We start from the raw sequence: 17090 nt of genomic DNA, 5'->3' as shown, positions 1-17090 counted from the left end.
TGTTACACAGTCTTCAGCCAAACCTGCAGTCCTGACGTTAAAACATTGTGACATTAAGCAGAAAAATGTAACCTTCAGTAATGTTTGAAGCTCCTCCCACCCACAGCAGCTCTGATTCATTTAGAGCTTTAATGATCAAACTGCAAGGAGCCACAAAGCGAGGTGAGACTTCCTTTTTACTTTGTCTCTGGCTTCACTGTACCTTTTTTTTGTCTTTGTTTTTGTGTTTCTCTGTTCAGGATATATTGGAAAAATAGTTTCACTAAAACCGAACATCTGCTTTGCGATGAAGAGGTTACTATTTGATCTGATCCCACAATTTTCTATAAAAATTTGAAATATTTTGTCAAATAAATCTGTTTTTTATGAAAAGGTTATATCAGTTAATGTACTGTAGTTGATCTTTTGGCTCGTGAATGAACAGCATTTGCAGAAACTGTTTTTCTTCCACTTTATATAATATTTTTCTGGCACTCAAATTAAACAAAAATAATCAATGCAAATATTTGTAATTATTTTAATCAATTTTTTTCTTCTATATCACAGTATGACTACATTTGATTTGGGGAACAGTTGCCTCTGAAAAATAGGAAACTTTGTAACCCAGTGACATGGATGATTTTGTTATTAATCTATTTAAATTTGTTTATTTCAACCAAAAAAAAAAAATCATTTTTTCCAAAGTAAGATGTTTTTTATGAAGAGCTCAATCATAGCTTCATCTTATGTGACTTTGAAAGAAATCCACATCAGAGCCTTTTAGAGTTTTTTTTAATTCAAAATCAGAAATACTTTTGCACATTTCCTGTTCAGCTGTGATGCAACCGTTGCACACCTGTCGTATTCTGCACATCAGTAAAAACAGAGAACTTCCCTATTTTAGGAAAAATTCCCTCATCTCTTCCCAATGGGAAAGACCCAGCAGCATTCCTCAGAAAGATTTAGCTGTTTGAAGGCTTTGCTGAATTAACTGAAGAACATGTGAGCATTCCTGAAAAATGTTCACACTCAGTCAGAGATTTACTTGTTTTTACGTCTGACCACAATGGAGAGAAATATGTGACTTTAACTAGATCAGATTTTGTTTTTTGCTGGGTTTTTTTAAGCTGTTGTGTAACATTTCATAAGAAATACTTCACTCACACATGAGACTTACACAGGATTACTACAAAAACAAGAATTTCTTCCTCCTTTTTCACAAGATTAGTGAAACTTTTTCATTGCCATGTCAAGAAGGTACAAGATTGCATTCATTGCAACAAAGTCAAAGTAGAACAATAGGTTGATTAAACTGAAATTTATCCACAATTGTTGTTTGAACATGTTAGTTTGGTCTGCAAAAAGCAGAAAATTCTGTGTTTTGGAAGGAAAAACTAAAAATCGAGCTTGCTTTTACGTCCTCTGCTGTCTTCTTCTGATTTCTCTTAAAGGCTCAGATGATTCAGCTTGAGGAAATAGTCAAGTCCAGCTGTTAGACTAAAAGGAAAAGCAGAAATCCTCACTGGAAGAAAGGAAAAGAGAGGATCATGATTGACTTGAGCTTCCTGACAGAAGAGGAACAAAACTGCATCCTGGCCGTCCTGAAACGAGACGCAGAGCTGAAGCAGACCGAGGAACGGCGCATCGAGTGAGTCCCTCAGTTTACTCACTTTAAGGCTCACACTGACTATCTTTAGATCAATTATGAAAGAATTTTTTAAATTATGACGCTATTTTTAGACAAAATAATGAAAACCTGTGTCATTTTTTAGGACATTTTCTGCACAGTGGCAGGAGATTAATAGAAATTTGCCTCTGAGTTGTTGGAGTGGAGTGAGCCTGCTCTCACTTCCCATTATCCCTTTTTTACAATCCCTCCTGCTAGCTTACAGACCCTCACACCCTCAACCTAACATTAGCAATGCAGCAAGAAGGGCGAGCAACACTGGAGCAATCTAGCTTTATAGTTTTAATCCAGATTCCAGCTCGGACGAGGAAAACAAAGACGTACATGGATTTAGTTGTCTACAAGTGGATGCATCCGAATGGAATGGAGCACGATTTGGATAAATACTCAAAAAACACTATTTATAAGCTTAATTTTGTTTATATATGCCCTCCTCCATAAGAAAAATGCTACAAGAACATGTTAAAACCACCAAAAATACTATTTCTATTAGAGTGGGCCTTTAAGCAGACTAATATGATACACCACAGAGAGGAGGACTGAAGTAAGCTCTTTAAAGCTCAGCTAAAAAAAGGGATATTTTGTTTTTGTGAACAATAAACTGCTCCCACAATAGATCTATGGTGTCTGCCTGTGAAAACAGGCCCTCACAAAACTGAAATGGAGCACGGAAACTGTTTTACTTTAACAATGAATAAAAAAAACTCAAAACAGTACAGAAACTGTGGAGAAAAACTGTTAAAAAGTCCTTTTTTTGTGCTAAAGATCCTTAAAAACCTCCATCTTTGCACTGCATAAACAGAATCTTAAGAAAGTAAAAAGAGTTTTATGAAAAAAATATATGTATATGTTTTTCTGAATTCTAAGAAAAATCAAGAAAGTTTAAAAAAATTAGTTCAAGAAAACATTTTAATTCTTACAAGATTAACAGATTTTTTGGCTATTCAAAAATTCTAATATTTTTTACTTGTTTATAGGGGACCTGTTTTGTTCAAAATTTCTTACAAGGGTTGGAGTTTTTCTTTAGTTATTAAACACATTTCATAATTTTTACAAATAAAATAAATACATAAAAGTAACAGCCAATGTTGTTAAATCATGTCTGAGAAGATTTTTGTGTACAAATGTTTTTCAGCTGCAGATCCTCCCAACATGACAGCTGTAAAATAAAAATAAAGTTGATCCACGGTCTCTGCATTATCACAGAAATGTGTGTAAGCCATGAACTAAAACTCTGCAGGTAAAAAATATTATAAGCAAACAAAAAATCCTCTTAACAATACTTATTTTGCATTTAATGGATCTAAAGGCTTTTACAAAGGCAGTTTTTGTTGTTTAAATGTCATCATAAAAGCTAAATTCACCCGTTTTATTGATTTGAAAGCTTGATAAAATGACATTTGAAAGATGTTGGAGGAAACAATCTGTTTCTACTTTCATCGTCTGCTGTCAGAACGCTGCAGAAAACTGTGAGTGATAAAAGTCAGCTGAAGTTCCTGACCGGAGAATGGTTCTACCAAACCAAGCAGCTTCGCCATCAGGACCGCATCCACGGCTCTGACATCATCATGGCCTCCATGGCTGACAGGCGGCATCAGCCCCTGACTATAAGTGAGTCAATATACTTAAAAAAAAAAAAAAAAAAAACACTGATTCAAAAGTCTGTTTTTCTTTTAAGACCCAAATTTCGGCACGAGTTTTATTAAAAATAAACACATGTGGGGATCAACTAAATGTGATTTTTGTTGGATGGCTTTAGAGACGTCGTCTGGATATTTATGTGTTGTTTTTGACAACAACCATGTGATTTATGCTACAGTGAAGGCCTCCTATGTGTTGGCGAAAAGCAGCAGCTTCACAAGCTGTGAAGATACAGAGGAACTCTTCCCTCCTGAGCCTGAGCTCTGCACTGACGGGTGAGTAAAGATGAGTTAAAGGCAGACTCTATACTCTCACAGCCTACATTTTATCTGAAGTGGGAAGATAAATGTCAAGAAACAAAAAGATTTAAAAAAAAAAGATCACTTAGGGATGCAGGTTCATTGTAGGAAGTCTGCTTCAACACTGAAAAACCGGCCCAGAGACTCAAAGGTAGATGGGATAGGCTCCAGCAACACGGTGGCCCTGAAATGAATAGATTTTATTAAAAATGTTGATTTTCACTTTAAAAAAGTAAAATATTTGTCAAAATCTGTAAAGCTAAGGGATTTTTTTAACCAAAAGAGATGCTGCTTTTATTTAATTTTATTAAAATAATATAATATTCGTTCAACACTTGGCAAAGGCTTTGTTTTTAATGTCTCCTCTTTGTAATAATGGTCAAATGTTCTAGATGTTTTGAGTGCCTCTGTGTTTCTTTTTTTTTCTTTTTTTCCATTATTTTGAAGTTGCTCGTAAGTTGAGGTAATTCTTTCTGTGAACATGCACACTTCAAGGGTTACCGAGAAACGGGCCCCATGGATCTTTTAATCTTCTTTCAAATGTCACATGCTCCTGTTTACCTCTGCTGCTGAGCGAGGCGGGATCGTAAATCCTCTTCAAGCATGCACCGCTTCCCAAGACAAGTCGAGTCAAAGCTTCATTTTACATGGAATAATGGAAGCAGAGACAAAGAATCTCTAATAATAAAAATAGTCAAAAAAAAAATTTAGATTTTATCAAATGAAAGCATCACAAAAAACAACAATGACAAATATTTAAAAAATTTTATTGATAAAAATTATTGAGAAAAATACAAGATTGTAAAAACGATCAAACTAAAACAATGTAATAAAGGAATATGGGTTGTGGTTTGAAATATTTTAATTAATTAACACCATTTTAACAGTACCTGAATGCTGTGAAGAAATAATAAATTCACCAAATATATTTTTTTTAATGAAATTTGGTTGTAAAAGCTTAGATCAATGTTGTGACAGAATTTAGAAATCTTTGAGGCAACATGAAGTACCAAAGTTACCTTTTAATGTGAGCTTTTTGCTGACATTTCACATACAAGTATATATTCATTTTTCTTGTTGTTATAGCTATTTTATTTAAGTACTCTGATATAATTTATAGATTTTTACATGCTTGACTAAAAGCAAATAGTTAATAAATTCTCCATGGACGTCAGAAAAGACCATTTTAAAACTGTTGAGGGGCAGAATTGGAATTTTTAAAATGGATCTTCTACTACAGTTTTTGTGTACAATTTGCCCTCTAAGAATGAAAAATGTGTTTTCTCCGCAGGTTTCAGAGTCCTTATGAAGCTGAGAAGAACACTCAAGCTGGTTTAAGATCTCCTCTGAAGGTGGGGATCTTCATTGTAATAGAAAACAATTTAGTTAAGTGACAATCTATGTTAATTTAGATTATTTATTTATTTTTGCATTATTCTCATCTATACAGAGGAGAGAAAACCCATTTGGCGATCAGCTTGCTTTAAAAAAACAAGATCCTCAGTTAGTGGATGCAAGAGAAGATCAATGTCTGACACAGAAAGGTGGTGAGTGTAAATGTCTTCTTTGTCATCAGATGTTAAACATGAAATCAAAGTACTGTTACTCTCTTTCATGTAAATCTGAGTGACATCCAGGATTCTTTTCATCCTTTTGGAGCGAGTCAGTTAAAATATAACCTGAACTTTCTCAAGGGAAAGTTTCAGAGCCAGTTTATCAGTCAAAGCATAGTGTTAGAGAGAAAAACATTCCAATGTGCTAATCTGAACTGTATGACTCCTAAATACTTCATAAGAGGAAGAAGTTATGTGGAAAAAATACATTCTTAAAAAACAAACTTGTTTTTACTTTTCTGGTACCACACTAAACACCTATTTCATCTGTGAGACAACCTTTCTTTATCTAAAAATGATTTGACTTTTAAAAATGTCCTTTTTTGCACATATTGCATTATGGAGCTCCTAAAAAAATACATTGAAGTTTTTAAAAAAAATACTTTCTTGTGTGCACCAGATTAAAGAAGAAACACTTAAACTAATGTACACAAAAGTAAAAATAAAACACAGTATTTTTGTACTTATAAACAAAGTCAAATTACAATTTTAAAGCTTAGATAAAAGACTAATAAATACAAACAAAAACAGTAAATTTAATCCATGGGATTACAATTTTTTTCATTGTTTTGAGATTTCAGCACTTAAAACAGCTGCATTTCCCTCAATAGACACCAGAGGGCAGATGTGAGCTGCTGTGGTGGTTTCTGCCGGCAATAGCATAATCTGATGAAGGCACAGAAAAACAGTAGTGATGTCATTTTACATTTCCTGAAATCTAATAGTTTAATTAATTTCAATCGATTTAAAAAAGTAAAGTTTTAGGTTTAACTTTTGTTAAATACAATTATAGTAATTTCCTGTAAATTGAGTAAATTGTTAATTTCATTATTTTTTTATTTACACACTGGAGGAAACTTAACCCTTAAACTAATGTCCTTTATTTTTGCTTGTTTTTCTTTACAATTCGCTTCATTTAGAGACCAGAATATCACCTGACAGCTTCATATCAAACACTTCTCTGCATAAGCTAAAGACAGAGGATAACACAGTCAAAGAGGATGCATTTGTTTCATTTCCAGCTCTTGAAACAACAAAACTGAGTATGAATTCTCAGGATGGGTCACATGGCAGATGCACAAGTTCAGCCGAAGTGCACGTCATCCTCAAGAACCCGTCTGCTTCCATCTCCACTGTGTCTCCGTGTTCTCACCTGGACGCTCAGAGCCAGGAAGTACACAAGAAACGGGAGACTTTAGGTCACAGCGTCATGGAGGACTTGCAGAATATTCAAGAAAAGAGTACCCAAAATATCAAATCTCTCACTTCTTCTGAGGCAAAAAACACCAGTGCCATTGAGATCAGTACAATCACTGGGACAGGCAGATCCAGTCCTCAGCCGAGTCAGGATGACTCACAGGAAGTGGATATCCAGAAGCATGACATTTGCCATCATCACAACTTTGGTGGTAAGAATCGATTTTCATGTAGACCTAAAAGAAAGAAAGAACAAAACATCTCAACATTTCGATGTCTAACAATCATTCCTGTTTTTATATTTGACTGTTTTCTTTGGCCTTTTTCATAATTCTGATGAATCTAGCAGCTTACTACAATTTAAATTGATTACTTTAAAAAAAAATTACTTTGTGTGAAATATGATGGTAATTTATATATACATAAGTATAGTGATAGAAATCTGCAGTATTGTCTTTTAGGTTTTAAGCTTTTGCGACAGAATGTAACACATGGACAGTTTTTGTAGGGGGTGAAGTCCCAAAAGCAACGTCTGACCTGCAGCAGACAGAGGTCAAGAGGCTTTGACAGACTGAGAACAATGACATGCTGACTCTTCATTTGCCCCTTTTGCCATAGAGGCCTTATTATACAGCTTTAGCACTAAAATTTGAAATTCTCACATACAATGTTGACTGATTATTGTTTGCTGTTGTGGTTGATTTCCTTGCCTGTGTCAAATTTAAGTCCTTTACAATCTGTTGTAGTTCCTTAATTGACCACTAGGAGCTGGTTAAATTTCTAAATGACTTCCGGAAAGGATTTAGTAAAAATCAACTGTGTAGATCTAGCTTGAGCTCAAATGTGTGTTTCAGTGATTGCAAGGTGGCTGGATTCAACAAAACTCTTGCTTACGATCAGCATTGTACATTCAAGTAACTACTTCCAATGAAAATTTATGTAAATGCATGTATGTGCGCGTTTCGGGCTTCTGCGTTTAAAATTCTTGCGTTCACGCATCGCCTTGCAAGGTTCGGGCTTTACGTACAAACCACGCTTTCATTGAAAGTTCCTTTGACCAATTAAGGATTCAAATTTAGCAGTGATGGTCTTTTTTAATTCACTGAAATGCCAACTGTTTGAAAATTGATGTCATAGGGGGAAATAATTATATGACTCCAAGTTCTTTGTATATCGGAATAGAGCTGTAAAAGAAAAAGCCTGGAGCAAAATTCACAAAATTTACACTTCTTCCATATTTTGCCTTTTTTTGCCTTTTCCACCTGTTCGTGGTTGACATTCCCTTGTATAAGGTAGTGACACTTTAATGTGAATGCCATGCGCTAAACGCACATTTAACAATGCATGTTTTACGCGTTCTTAAACAAGATTCACATGCCTGGTATGTATGTAGCATAACACTTCAGTCCGCCCCAATAGCCCATATTTGGACCCAGGTCCTTACAGAGCTAGGGAAAATTCTGCAAATACAGGTGTAACTCAAATTACTTTAAAGTTCTACTAATACATTTAGTAAAAGTAAAAGAAAACCAATATTATCCCTTTTCTTGAACTTTCATTACACAGAACAATACACTTCTACAAACACAGGTCGAAACTGTTCATTCGTATTTTTTCAGCAGACTACTGGCCAGTTAAAAATATTCCTTCATTTATGAAGTAGCTTTGTTGAAAAACTAGCCTTTATCTGTGAAACTGTTCTGGCTAGTAGAACAAATAAAACCCCAACACCGGGTCACACATGCACACACACAGAGAACAGTTGGCAGTTATGTTGTCAAGTATTTAGAGGGTGAAATGTACATGAATAATCCGTCTTTCTTTGCAGATGTCTGTGAGCAGTGTTACTTTGAGCCGATAATCCCTGCAGCTTCCAGCTGTGTTTCTGCTTTGGAGGAGCCAGAGAAACGTCCCTTCTTTGCTAAAGCCAGGAGCAGTTCAGATGAACGCTGTGTTCAATCACCTGAGGACAGCTCAGACGTCACCTCGGCCCCCGAACACAACTCTGAAAGTTCACCTCAGGTTCTTCCCCCAAAGAAAGAAAGCAAATGTCAAAGAGATAGTTTGAAGAGGAAGGAGCAGATGTCCTGTACACCAGCTGAAGATGAGATCGAGAAGAAATCTCATAAACAAGAAGTACAGTCGACTCAGATCTCACAAATCAGGTCACTGCAGCTGGCAGTGCTGCAGAACCGTCCATTTAAAGAAACAATGACTTCATTAGATGTAGATAATCTACAAGAGGGGTCAAAGAACCAAGCTCAGGCAATAAAGAGAAAACCCAATCTGAAGACTTCATGGATGACAGAAAAAAAGAGCATTGATTTATCCTCTACTGGACAGGAGGTGAAGCACGAAACCAAGAGCAAGATTGTTCATTTTTACAGCATCCATAAAAACCCCAATGTGAGAGACAGCTTCTCATCTCAAACTGGACACCAGAAAGACACAGCAGACAGAACTAAAGAGAAGGATGTCCCATCCCAGATGGAGACTTACATGATGCAAGACGACGGGACGTATAGAGCTAGCCCAGTGTTCATCTTTGAGGACGATTCTCTCTTAGCAACTGAGTTAAAGATAACTGAGCCAGAAGACAGTCCTGTTCCTCCTCTTCTAGTCAACAGCAGTCTGGTTCTTACTAAACCCAGGTCCATTCCTCATGAGGGCATGTCAGAACACCTAAAGGACAAGAAAACCACATCTCCAGAGGAAGGTTTGAGCAGTTCCTTTGTCAAAGACAACCCAGGTTCCTCTGAAAATAGAGAAACATCTGAGGAGTACGTAGATCAAATCAATCCTCAAGAGTGCCTCCTTTCAGACTGCTCACAGATGAGCAGCTTTAAGGGTGTGGAAGCTCATGAACAGAAGATGGACAATGAGTCTCGAGAAAGATCCCCAAATTTCAGTAAATTGCAGTTCCCGAAATCGAGAGACAACTTTGACAAAATCAGAAAGAGTCCAAGTAAAACCTACCACCCCAACGTTTTACCTCAGGAATCCTCGAGTGCTAAGGAGTCCAGGCTGAGAGAGTCTCCACTGAAGAGCTTTCCGATAGACATTGTTCCCAAAGGGAAGGTCGCACAAGAGTCCAGACAGAAGGAAAGTTTCTCTCCTGTGAGAAAGCAGAGGGAGCAAACCAACACCACCGTTAGTGCGGGTACGTCTTCTGACTCTTCACTTGTTGTAAAACAAAGATGAGACAGGGTTTGGTTAAATAAGACAGTAATGCTACGTTCACACCGCGTATGTGTGGTGTGTTGAATCACGCACTGAACAAGCTCTTGAATAAGCTTTTAAGATATTGTGTTCACACTAGAACGTCGCTTACTTGATACTAGGACACATACTCAAAGTTGGACAAGGCTTTTTGCAAAATGTCAAAGTGGTGCAAACGTTTAAAATCTCGCTTTTTCTTTTACAGCTCTATTCCGATATGAGAAATTATTAATTTCTCCTTCATGATCATTTGGCACTTCTGTGTTTTTATGAGAGCACTACCCATACGTCACTACCAAAGCCAAGTCTCTAATTGGTCAAAGTTCAAATGGTTTAATTTTCAATACACCCTCTATGGTTGTGTGTTTTTGTACACAAAACCAGAAACCTGACTTAAAAACGTACTCATCTACAAGTTTTGAATGCGTAAGCCCGGAACGCAGATTTACTCAGACTTTTTTGGAAGTGGTCACTTGATTTCACGTTTCCTAGCTTGATGTGAACATAGCATCATGAAGAGATCCAACACATTAGCGTCACTATGAAGAAACAATACAAAAGAAGACAAACTTACCTCGCTAAGTTTGTCTTCTTCAGCATTGTCGGAAGAAAGCCCACACTTTATTTTATTTTACAATTCCATCACCAGACAACTCTACAGTGAGACTCTAAGAAGTGGGCGTGAGACATTCCAAAAATCTATTTTTTATATCTAAGACACAGATGGAAAACCCAGCTGCAAAGTAGTTAAGACCCAATCCCAACCCCAGACTAACCCCAGCAGAGCGTTTCAACACGTGACTCAAAATTTATGACTCAGAAAGAATTAAACATCTTTAGAACAAGTCTAACAAATTATTCAAATCACAGCGACTTAACCCACTACAGTGAGTCTGATGTGATTTAACCCTTTAAACCCGACTACATCAAAAAATTGACAGGAAAATTCACACATTTTGGAATCAAGATGTTTTTTAAACCCTTTAATAAAATCCACAATAAAAAGGTTGACTTTGTCATTTTTTTTTACTAGATATAGCTGTGAATAGTATTTTACACTGTGTGGTTTTTGCTTACAACAATGTTACTTTAAGATGCAAAAATATTCACATAAGTGTTCAGTAAAAAAAAAAAAAGATTCACACATTTTTAACATGACATAACTGCATTTTAAACAATGAATTATCAATATTGTTTTTTTCAATACATAAAGTAGTTAAAAAAATTAAATTAAATTAAAAAATATGCGTTATTCTCACCATGAAGCATTTCCCGCCAAAAGTCTTTTCATGATTTCATGGAAGCTGCCATTTTGAAATGACCTGGGAGAATCCCTTTTACTACCCCTAGTGGAATGGCGATGAACTGCAGGGCAGAAAACAAGGACCATGTTAAATTTAATAGATTTTTAAGGAAAGTTTGGATCATGCTAATGAGATAGGAAGTTTCATAGATATCAAATAGAATTTGATATTAGATGCTAAATTCACCGTTAATGCTTGTTTTTGTCGATAAAAATTCTACAAAAGTATGAAACGTTTGTACATTTCAGCTTGTGTAGTTTTTCCTTTTTTTTAGGTTATTAACAATTTAAAAAACACCTTTAAAAGTTGAGTTTACCTTAAAAGAAAAAAAAAGTAAAAAAAAATGATAAAAGAATTGTGTTAATGGGGTTTAGGAGCAGTTTTTTAGTTTTGCTCATTGTAATGTAGTAAAAAGCCATTTTCTCCATGTTTCTCTTTTATCTTCCAAAAACAGCTTTAAGTCCCTCCAGGTCAAAGAAAATGAAGATCAGCTATTCTCTTCCTCTTCAGCTGGATCAGGTAAATGTCACATGTGGTTTTCTGGAAATAGTGGATATATAGAAGGAAAAAAAACACTGAGAGAAAACAAAAAACTTCAACATCAAGAAAAAATAGAAAAGGTTGCATGAGAATATTTTTTTTTTTCTTTAAATATTAAATTACTTTATATATTCTATTATATTTTTAAGAATTAAATTTGATATTCAACTCTTTAACTGATATTTATTTGATATTTAAAACTTTTTAATATTTAAGGGAAAGTCTGGATTTGGTGTACAAACAGGTTGGTCTATATCAATAGAAAAAATAAATGGAAACACCAGCATTTGAATCTACACAAATGTGTAAACCCACACATATATACACACTTACTCACATGTGCAAATTATAACATGTATGTCACACATCCAGTGAAAAATAAGCAGTTATTTTTTTCCCTTTGTGAGTCTTCTGCTTTAAACTTGGAAGCCCTCTTAAAAAGAAATATTTCCTAACTTAACCCTGTTTTTCCATATTTGTCCTTTGGGACACATCTATAGGTTAGATGTCATCTCGTTTGTTTGTTGTGTTTTTTCTTAGAGATCCAATGACAACACTTTTGAGACCAGCTTTGGACACAGAAGGAACACAAACAGCTCCATCTCTGACATGAGCTTCCCCTCAGAAATGGACTCCATGTCTCCTGTGTGTCAGCACACCTCACTGAATTCTATTTATATCCAACAGACGAGTCAGAATGAGTTTAATTAGTTCCTAAACCTCTTTTTTGTGAATGAACAGATGAGCAGCAGCCTGAACAGCATCTGCTCTGCAGACGTCAGAGACACTGAAGTTCAGGGAAGCATCCAGTTTGCATTGACCTACATCCAGAAGCTCGGAGAGCTTCAGATCTTTGTGGTGCTCTGCAGGGGTCTGGCTGTGGGCGACACCAAGAAGAACCGTACCGACCCGTAAGTCTTTCTCATAAATGTTATGAAGCGGAAAAAGAAAAACAGAATACATTTGTCTGGTAACACTGGTTACAATCTGAAAAACTTTCTTTTGCACATCCAGTCGAGGAGGTTTTGAGAAACAATGAAATCAATACACACCAAGTTCAAGCTTGTCGATGAAAACATGGTGTCATCTAAAGTGGTGTTGTGATGCTGCTGGTTAGTAAAGTTGACTTTTATTGCAAAAATACTAAATTGACTTCAAATTAATTCTAATAATGTGGCACAATTGAATTAAATATGAGTTCATATATTTGTCCGTTTATGTCCATTTTGACTTATCCACTTCATTATGTTCCTTTCACTTTGGTTATGTCATAAAAAAACAGGTGCAATTCAGTTGTTGTCTGTCAATGAAATCCACTGCAAATGACTTGAATGCACTAAAGTCCAACATTAATGGAAAGATTTCTAAAAAAAAAAAAAATTCACCATTTTTAAAATTATAAAAAGATGGATGTATGACGGAAGGGAGGGGTGGATGAATGAATGGATGGAGAGAAAGAGGGGTGGGTGGATGAATGTTAGGATTAAGGAACGAATAGATAGATGAATGAATACATCATTCAACAAACTACCTTTTTCAAGACATTTCTTTTACAAGTCCTGCTTGAATCTAAATGAAGGAAGGATGGATTGATTGGCTGATAGTGAGGGGAGAAGGGATGGATGGATGGATGTGTGATTTCCAGTGATCCATTTTTAGTCTTAATTTTCTTTATATATGCTCTCCATCATCAGAAAAAATGCCACGAGAACATGTTAAAAACCCCATTTCATCGGAGTGAACCCCTGTGGAGCCGTCATGTGACCCCTGACCTTTCACACCCGTCCTTTTAGGACTTTTACTTGGACAGCTCAGCTTTCTCAGGTCAGGATTAAAAGTCGGAAACGGGCTGTGATCCATTGGATAACTGGAATTCCCGGGAAAACACCCACTTCCTACTGATTAAAGCCTCACAGCTTGTAGATATCAGTACAAAAAAACTTTATTTGTGAATAAAAATGACATCTTTTCCTAATGCCAGAGACAAGAATCTGTTTCAAACGGGTTTTGGGTAGCTCCTCAAAACATCAGAACCCAGCTTGCTATAAACCGGATAAAGCTGACACTCCGAATGTGGACTGTTTCTCCTGAAAAGCAAAAAGGTTCCCTTTCAGCCTCACGCTCAGTAGCACTCTCATAGTAGCACCCTCAATCCGGCCTGCGTAAAGGGATTAAGATTCCACTCCAACTCCACTTTGTAAAACCATCTCACTCCTTTAAGCAGCTTAACCTGCTGTATTTCCCCCCGATGGGAGGGGCCGGACCACTCCATACGAATGCAGCTGTCTGACCTCACTGCTGCAGGCAGCATGCAATCATTCACACCAGCAGCTGGATCCTTCAGGTCACATGTCTGTGAGGTAGCAGGTGTTACTTTTGTCATCGCTACTAAGGCGTTTGGGCGAATGTGCACTTTTACTTGTGAAGCATAGGGCGTGCACTAATGCACTTTTAAATCCGTCAAAATGTATTTATAAAAATCATATTTGTGCTAAAAACACTTAACAGAATTAAGAATTATAGTAAAAATCCAATCCATCCTTTAAACTCTGTTAACACATACATCGCCACAACACAACAAATACTTATTTTAAGAAAAACTTAAAGCTGAAACAGTATCATACTTTAAATGCAAATCACTTTAAAAAGAAGACTATTAAAAGAATCATAAAATCAGTTCTGAAACAAGCAGGGAACCATGTAGCACTTTCCAAACCAGTGTAACGTACTCCTGCTCCCGGTCCTCGTTGGATTTAGTGCAGTGGTAATAATTGTAATAATTGAACCTAATAAAAATAAAAGCATCAAGATGCTGGCAGGAGACAGGAATGGACGGAATCTGGAAGTATTTTTTTAATTCCTGTTTTAGCAGCATCTTTAGTATGTGGCATCAAATTCAGCTCAGAGTGGAGCAGTACGCCCACGTTTCTCATGCAGTGATTAAAGTTTAAAACCCTACATTTTCGGTAATACTCTCTCTTGTCTTAAAGGCTGATGATTAAAATGTGTTTATATGTTTGCTTTTTGTGTTCTTTTAATAGCTGTAAAGTTGGTGTTACGCTAAGATGTATCAAACTCATCATGTCTTCAGTTTTCTCTTATAAGAATAAAACAACCATGTTTTAGTTCACACATGTGTTTGCAAACATATGGAAATTTGTCTTGTTTTGTCATTAAATGTGCTTTAGTGAGTGCACAGTCATCTGATGTTCAATACTAATAATAATACTTACTCTGCCGTGCTTTTGCAGGTATGTGAAATGCAACCTTCTCCCTGACAAAACAAAGCTGGGCAAGAAAAAAACCCCAGTGAAGAAGAAAACAACAAATCCAACCTACAATGAAGTCCTTGGGGTGAGAACACTTTAACCCCTTCATGTCTATTGATGCTTTAAACAAATTTATTTCATTCATTTCCTTTATTTAATGTCTACATTAAAGAAAATTCAGTTGTGGGGTTAAACTTAGTTGTTCTTTGTGTCTTATAATAAAAAAAAGTCTGTTTTTCCACCAACATTTAACAGTTTCTGATAAGGATTGATGGAGCAAATATTCATAAAAGACTTTTATGAACATGGTTTTTGTTGATTATGATTATTGTTGCAGCTTGGTTGGATGTTTCTTTCATCTGTGAACTGACACTTTATCAATTAAAAAAATCAAACTAAAATAAATGTATATCAATTGTGGGGAAATATTTTTGCTTCATAGTTTAAAATCCCAATGGAGGTGTTAAAGACTCAGCATCTGAACGTCACAGTGAGTCACAAAGACTCTTTTGGGCGGAGCGCCTTCCTCGGTGAGGTGGACCTGGATTTGTCTGTGTGGGACTTCAGCAACACTCAGATAAACGAATATCCACTCAAGGCGAAGGTGAGAGCTTCACGTTGGTTTAGTATTCTGCAGCAGGTTTTACAGTTTCACTGACCCCCAGCTGCTCAATTTTAGGCTCCAGTGCAGGTTTTAGCGCTGTCGATGAACAGCAGAGGAGAAATGAGAGTTGCCCTAAGATTCCTGCAGCAGCCAACACAGAGTGAGTTGTGGATTTGGTTCAAACTTTCTTTTTAGTGTCACAATCAGGTCTGTTTTTATGAACTGTTTGTGTTTACAGGCGCTGGAGCGTCAAGAATAGAGATGGGTGAGGTCCAGATCTGGGTGAAAGACTGCAAGAATCTTCTTCCACTGAGAGGATCTGTGATCAACCCATTTGTGAAGTGGTAGGAAATGAAGACTTTCCTGTACATTCATTCTGCAAAAATGAGCCTGAAATTAAAATAAATGAGACATGTTATGATGTGGATGCTGGTAGAATCAATAGGAAGACATCTATCTACTGGTAAATGCAGCGAACAGCTGAGGATTGACAATAATGGGGTGACAATGGGCAAATTAACCTACATTACAGACAAAGAAAAAAATCAAAATTAGGGAAACTGTAACTTACACAAAAACCAAAAAACAATTGTTAATAGTTAGTACTTAAGTCTTAATCACAACAGCCCCTTACGGGTCAGTATGGGATATCTGGGGGCAAAAAATGTCAAACCTGTACGAGGCAGGCAGGTGGCCCACATCTCAGACAATTAAAATGAAGGAAACCTTTTCTCTCTGACCTGTCATATATTGTTGTAAAAAATCGCCTAGTAAAACATTGCAATTAATTGTGATTAATCACAATCCAAAAGTAATTAATCTGATATTTTTTAATTGACTGACAGCTCTAATTTAAAACAAGCATTCTAAATGTAAAATGTTGTGTGTGATTTTGTGTTGGGATTATTTGCAGATAATAAGGTGTAAGCAAATACTGTAACAAAAAAAACATATACAATGACGATACATTTTTTTTTCAGGTTTGCAATTAATTGGTTAATTTTTTTAATTGATTCCCAGCTCTAGTGAAAATGATTATTTTGTAATGAAACAATAAATGTCAAATGAACTATTTATTTTTCAATCTTAAACTGTTCTGTGATCATTTAAATTTTAATTCTGGACATTTTTTGTTAAAATCACATCACTTAATAGGCTTAGTAGGAAAAAAAATCTTCAAACAGTGAATCAAAATCATTCAGCTGCAAAGTAAAAATACATTTTTGCTTAATCAATAAGTATCAATGAAAGACTTTAAGGTTAAAGTCCCATTAGCGGTCACACAACTGGGAATTTGTTCTCTGCATTTGACGGATCCTCTGGGGGAGCGGTGCAGACACAGCCGCACTCGTGAACCATTTAGTGGTTAAACCCCTTAATCCAATCCCTTAAAGATCCACTCCAATGAAAATCATCTTTTTTGTGTTTTTAACATGTTCTTTTTTCTTTTTTCTTAAAATAGAAGGCGTATACCAAATAATTTACAATTAAAACTGCATTTCTGAATATTTCTTAAGTCAAATCGCGTTGGATCAGAAAACCGGATACTAGAAAAAGCTCAGACTAATGATGCAAAATACTGTAATGGGCGTTCATAAGTCTCCTCTTTCCCCATGCCCTGGCCCGCTCATGGATAGTTGGGTGAGAAATTTTGCGCCACTAATGCTAGCTCTATAAGCTCCTGCGTGAGCGCAGAATCCAAGCTCTCAGCGACGAGGAGGAAGGCAAGTCAATAGTC

The 17090-nt window shown here is 36.1% G+C and overlaps 1 protein-coding gene and 1 long non-coding RNA gene across 4 annotated transcripts in view; one reads left to right on the top strand and one right to left on the bottom strand.

The window, feature by feature from the left end:
- The first annotated feature begins 1244 nt into the window (after positions 1–1244).
- Positions 1245–17090, top strand: part of LOC112141850 (synaptotagmin-like protein 2) — an 18251-nt gene continuing 2405 nt past the window's right edge. Inside the window, exons 1-14 of one of the 3 annotated variants that reach the window (XM_024265039.2) lie at positions 1245–1627; positions 3120–3277; positions 3486–3582; positions 4898–4958; positions 5057–5150; positions 6242–6628; positions 8245–9576; positions 11394–11458; positions 12020–12124; positions 12221–12390; positions 14731–14833; positions 15191–15352; positions 15428–15512; positions 15591–15696. In XM_024265039.2, the coding sequence (XP_024120807.1) occupies positions 1527–1627; positions 3120–3277; positions 3486–3582; positions 4898–4958; positions 5057–5150; positions 6242–6628; positions 8245–9576; positions 11394–11458; positions 12020–12124; positions 12221–12390; positions 14731–14833; positions 15191–15352; positions 15428–15512; positions 15591–15696 (3026 nt within the window). In that variant the 5' untranslated portion in view covers positions 1245–1526. Of the gene's footprint in view, positions 1628–3119; positions 3278–3485; positions 3583–4897; positions 4959–5056; positions 5154–6139; positions 6629–8244; positions 9577–11393; positions 11459–12019; positions 12125–12220; positions 12391–14730; positions 14834–15190; positions 15353–15427; positions 15513–15590; positions 15697–17090 lie in introns of all 3 variants that reach the window. The other 2 variants (XM_036215126.1, XM_024265019.2) reach the window with 2 other exon arrangements.
- LOC112141862 overlaps positions 6516–17090 on the bottom strand; it is an 18698-nt gene continuing 8123 nt past the window's right edge. Inside the window, exons 3-5 of the long non-coding RNA XR_002918479.2 lie at positions 10895–11000; positions 9409–9531; positions 6516–6652 (exon numbers count right to left, since the gene is read on the bottom strand). This is a non-coding gene — a long non-coding RNA (uncharacterized LOC112141862). The remainder of the gene's footprint in view (positions 6653–9408; positions 9532–10894; positions 11001–17090) is intronic.

This window comes from Oryzias melastigma, linkage group LG14, assembly GCF_002922805.2.
Source record: "Oryzias melastigma strain HK-1 linkage group LG14, ASM292280v2, whole genome shotgun sequence".
Classification (NCBI taxonomy): Eukaryota; Metazoa; Chordata; class Actinopteri; order Beloniformes; family Adrianichthyidae; genus Oryzias; species Oryzias melastigma.
Note: the sequence above shows the minus strand (reverse complement) of the source record. Positions and strands in the feature narration are given on the sequence as shown.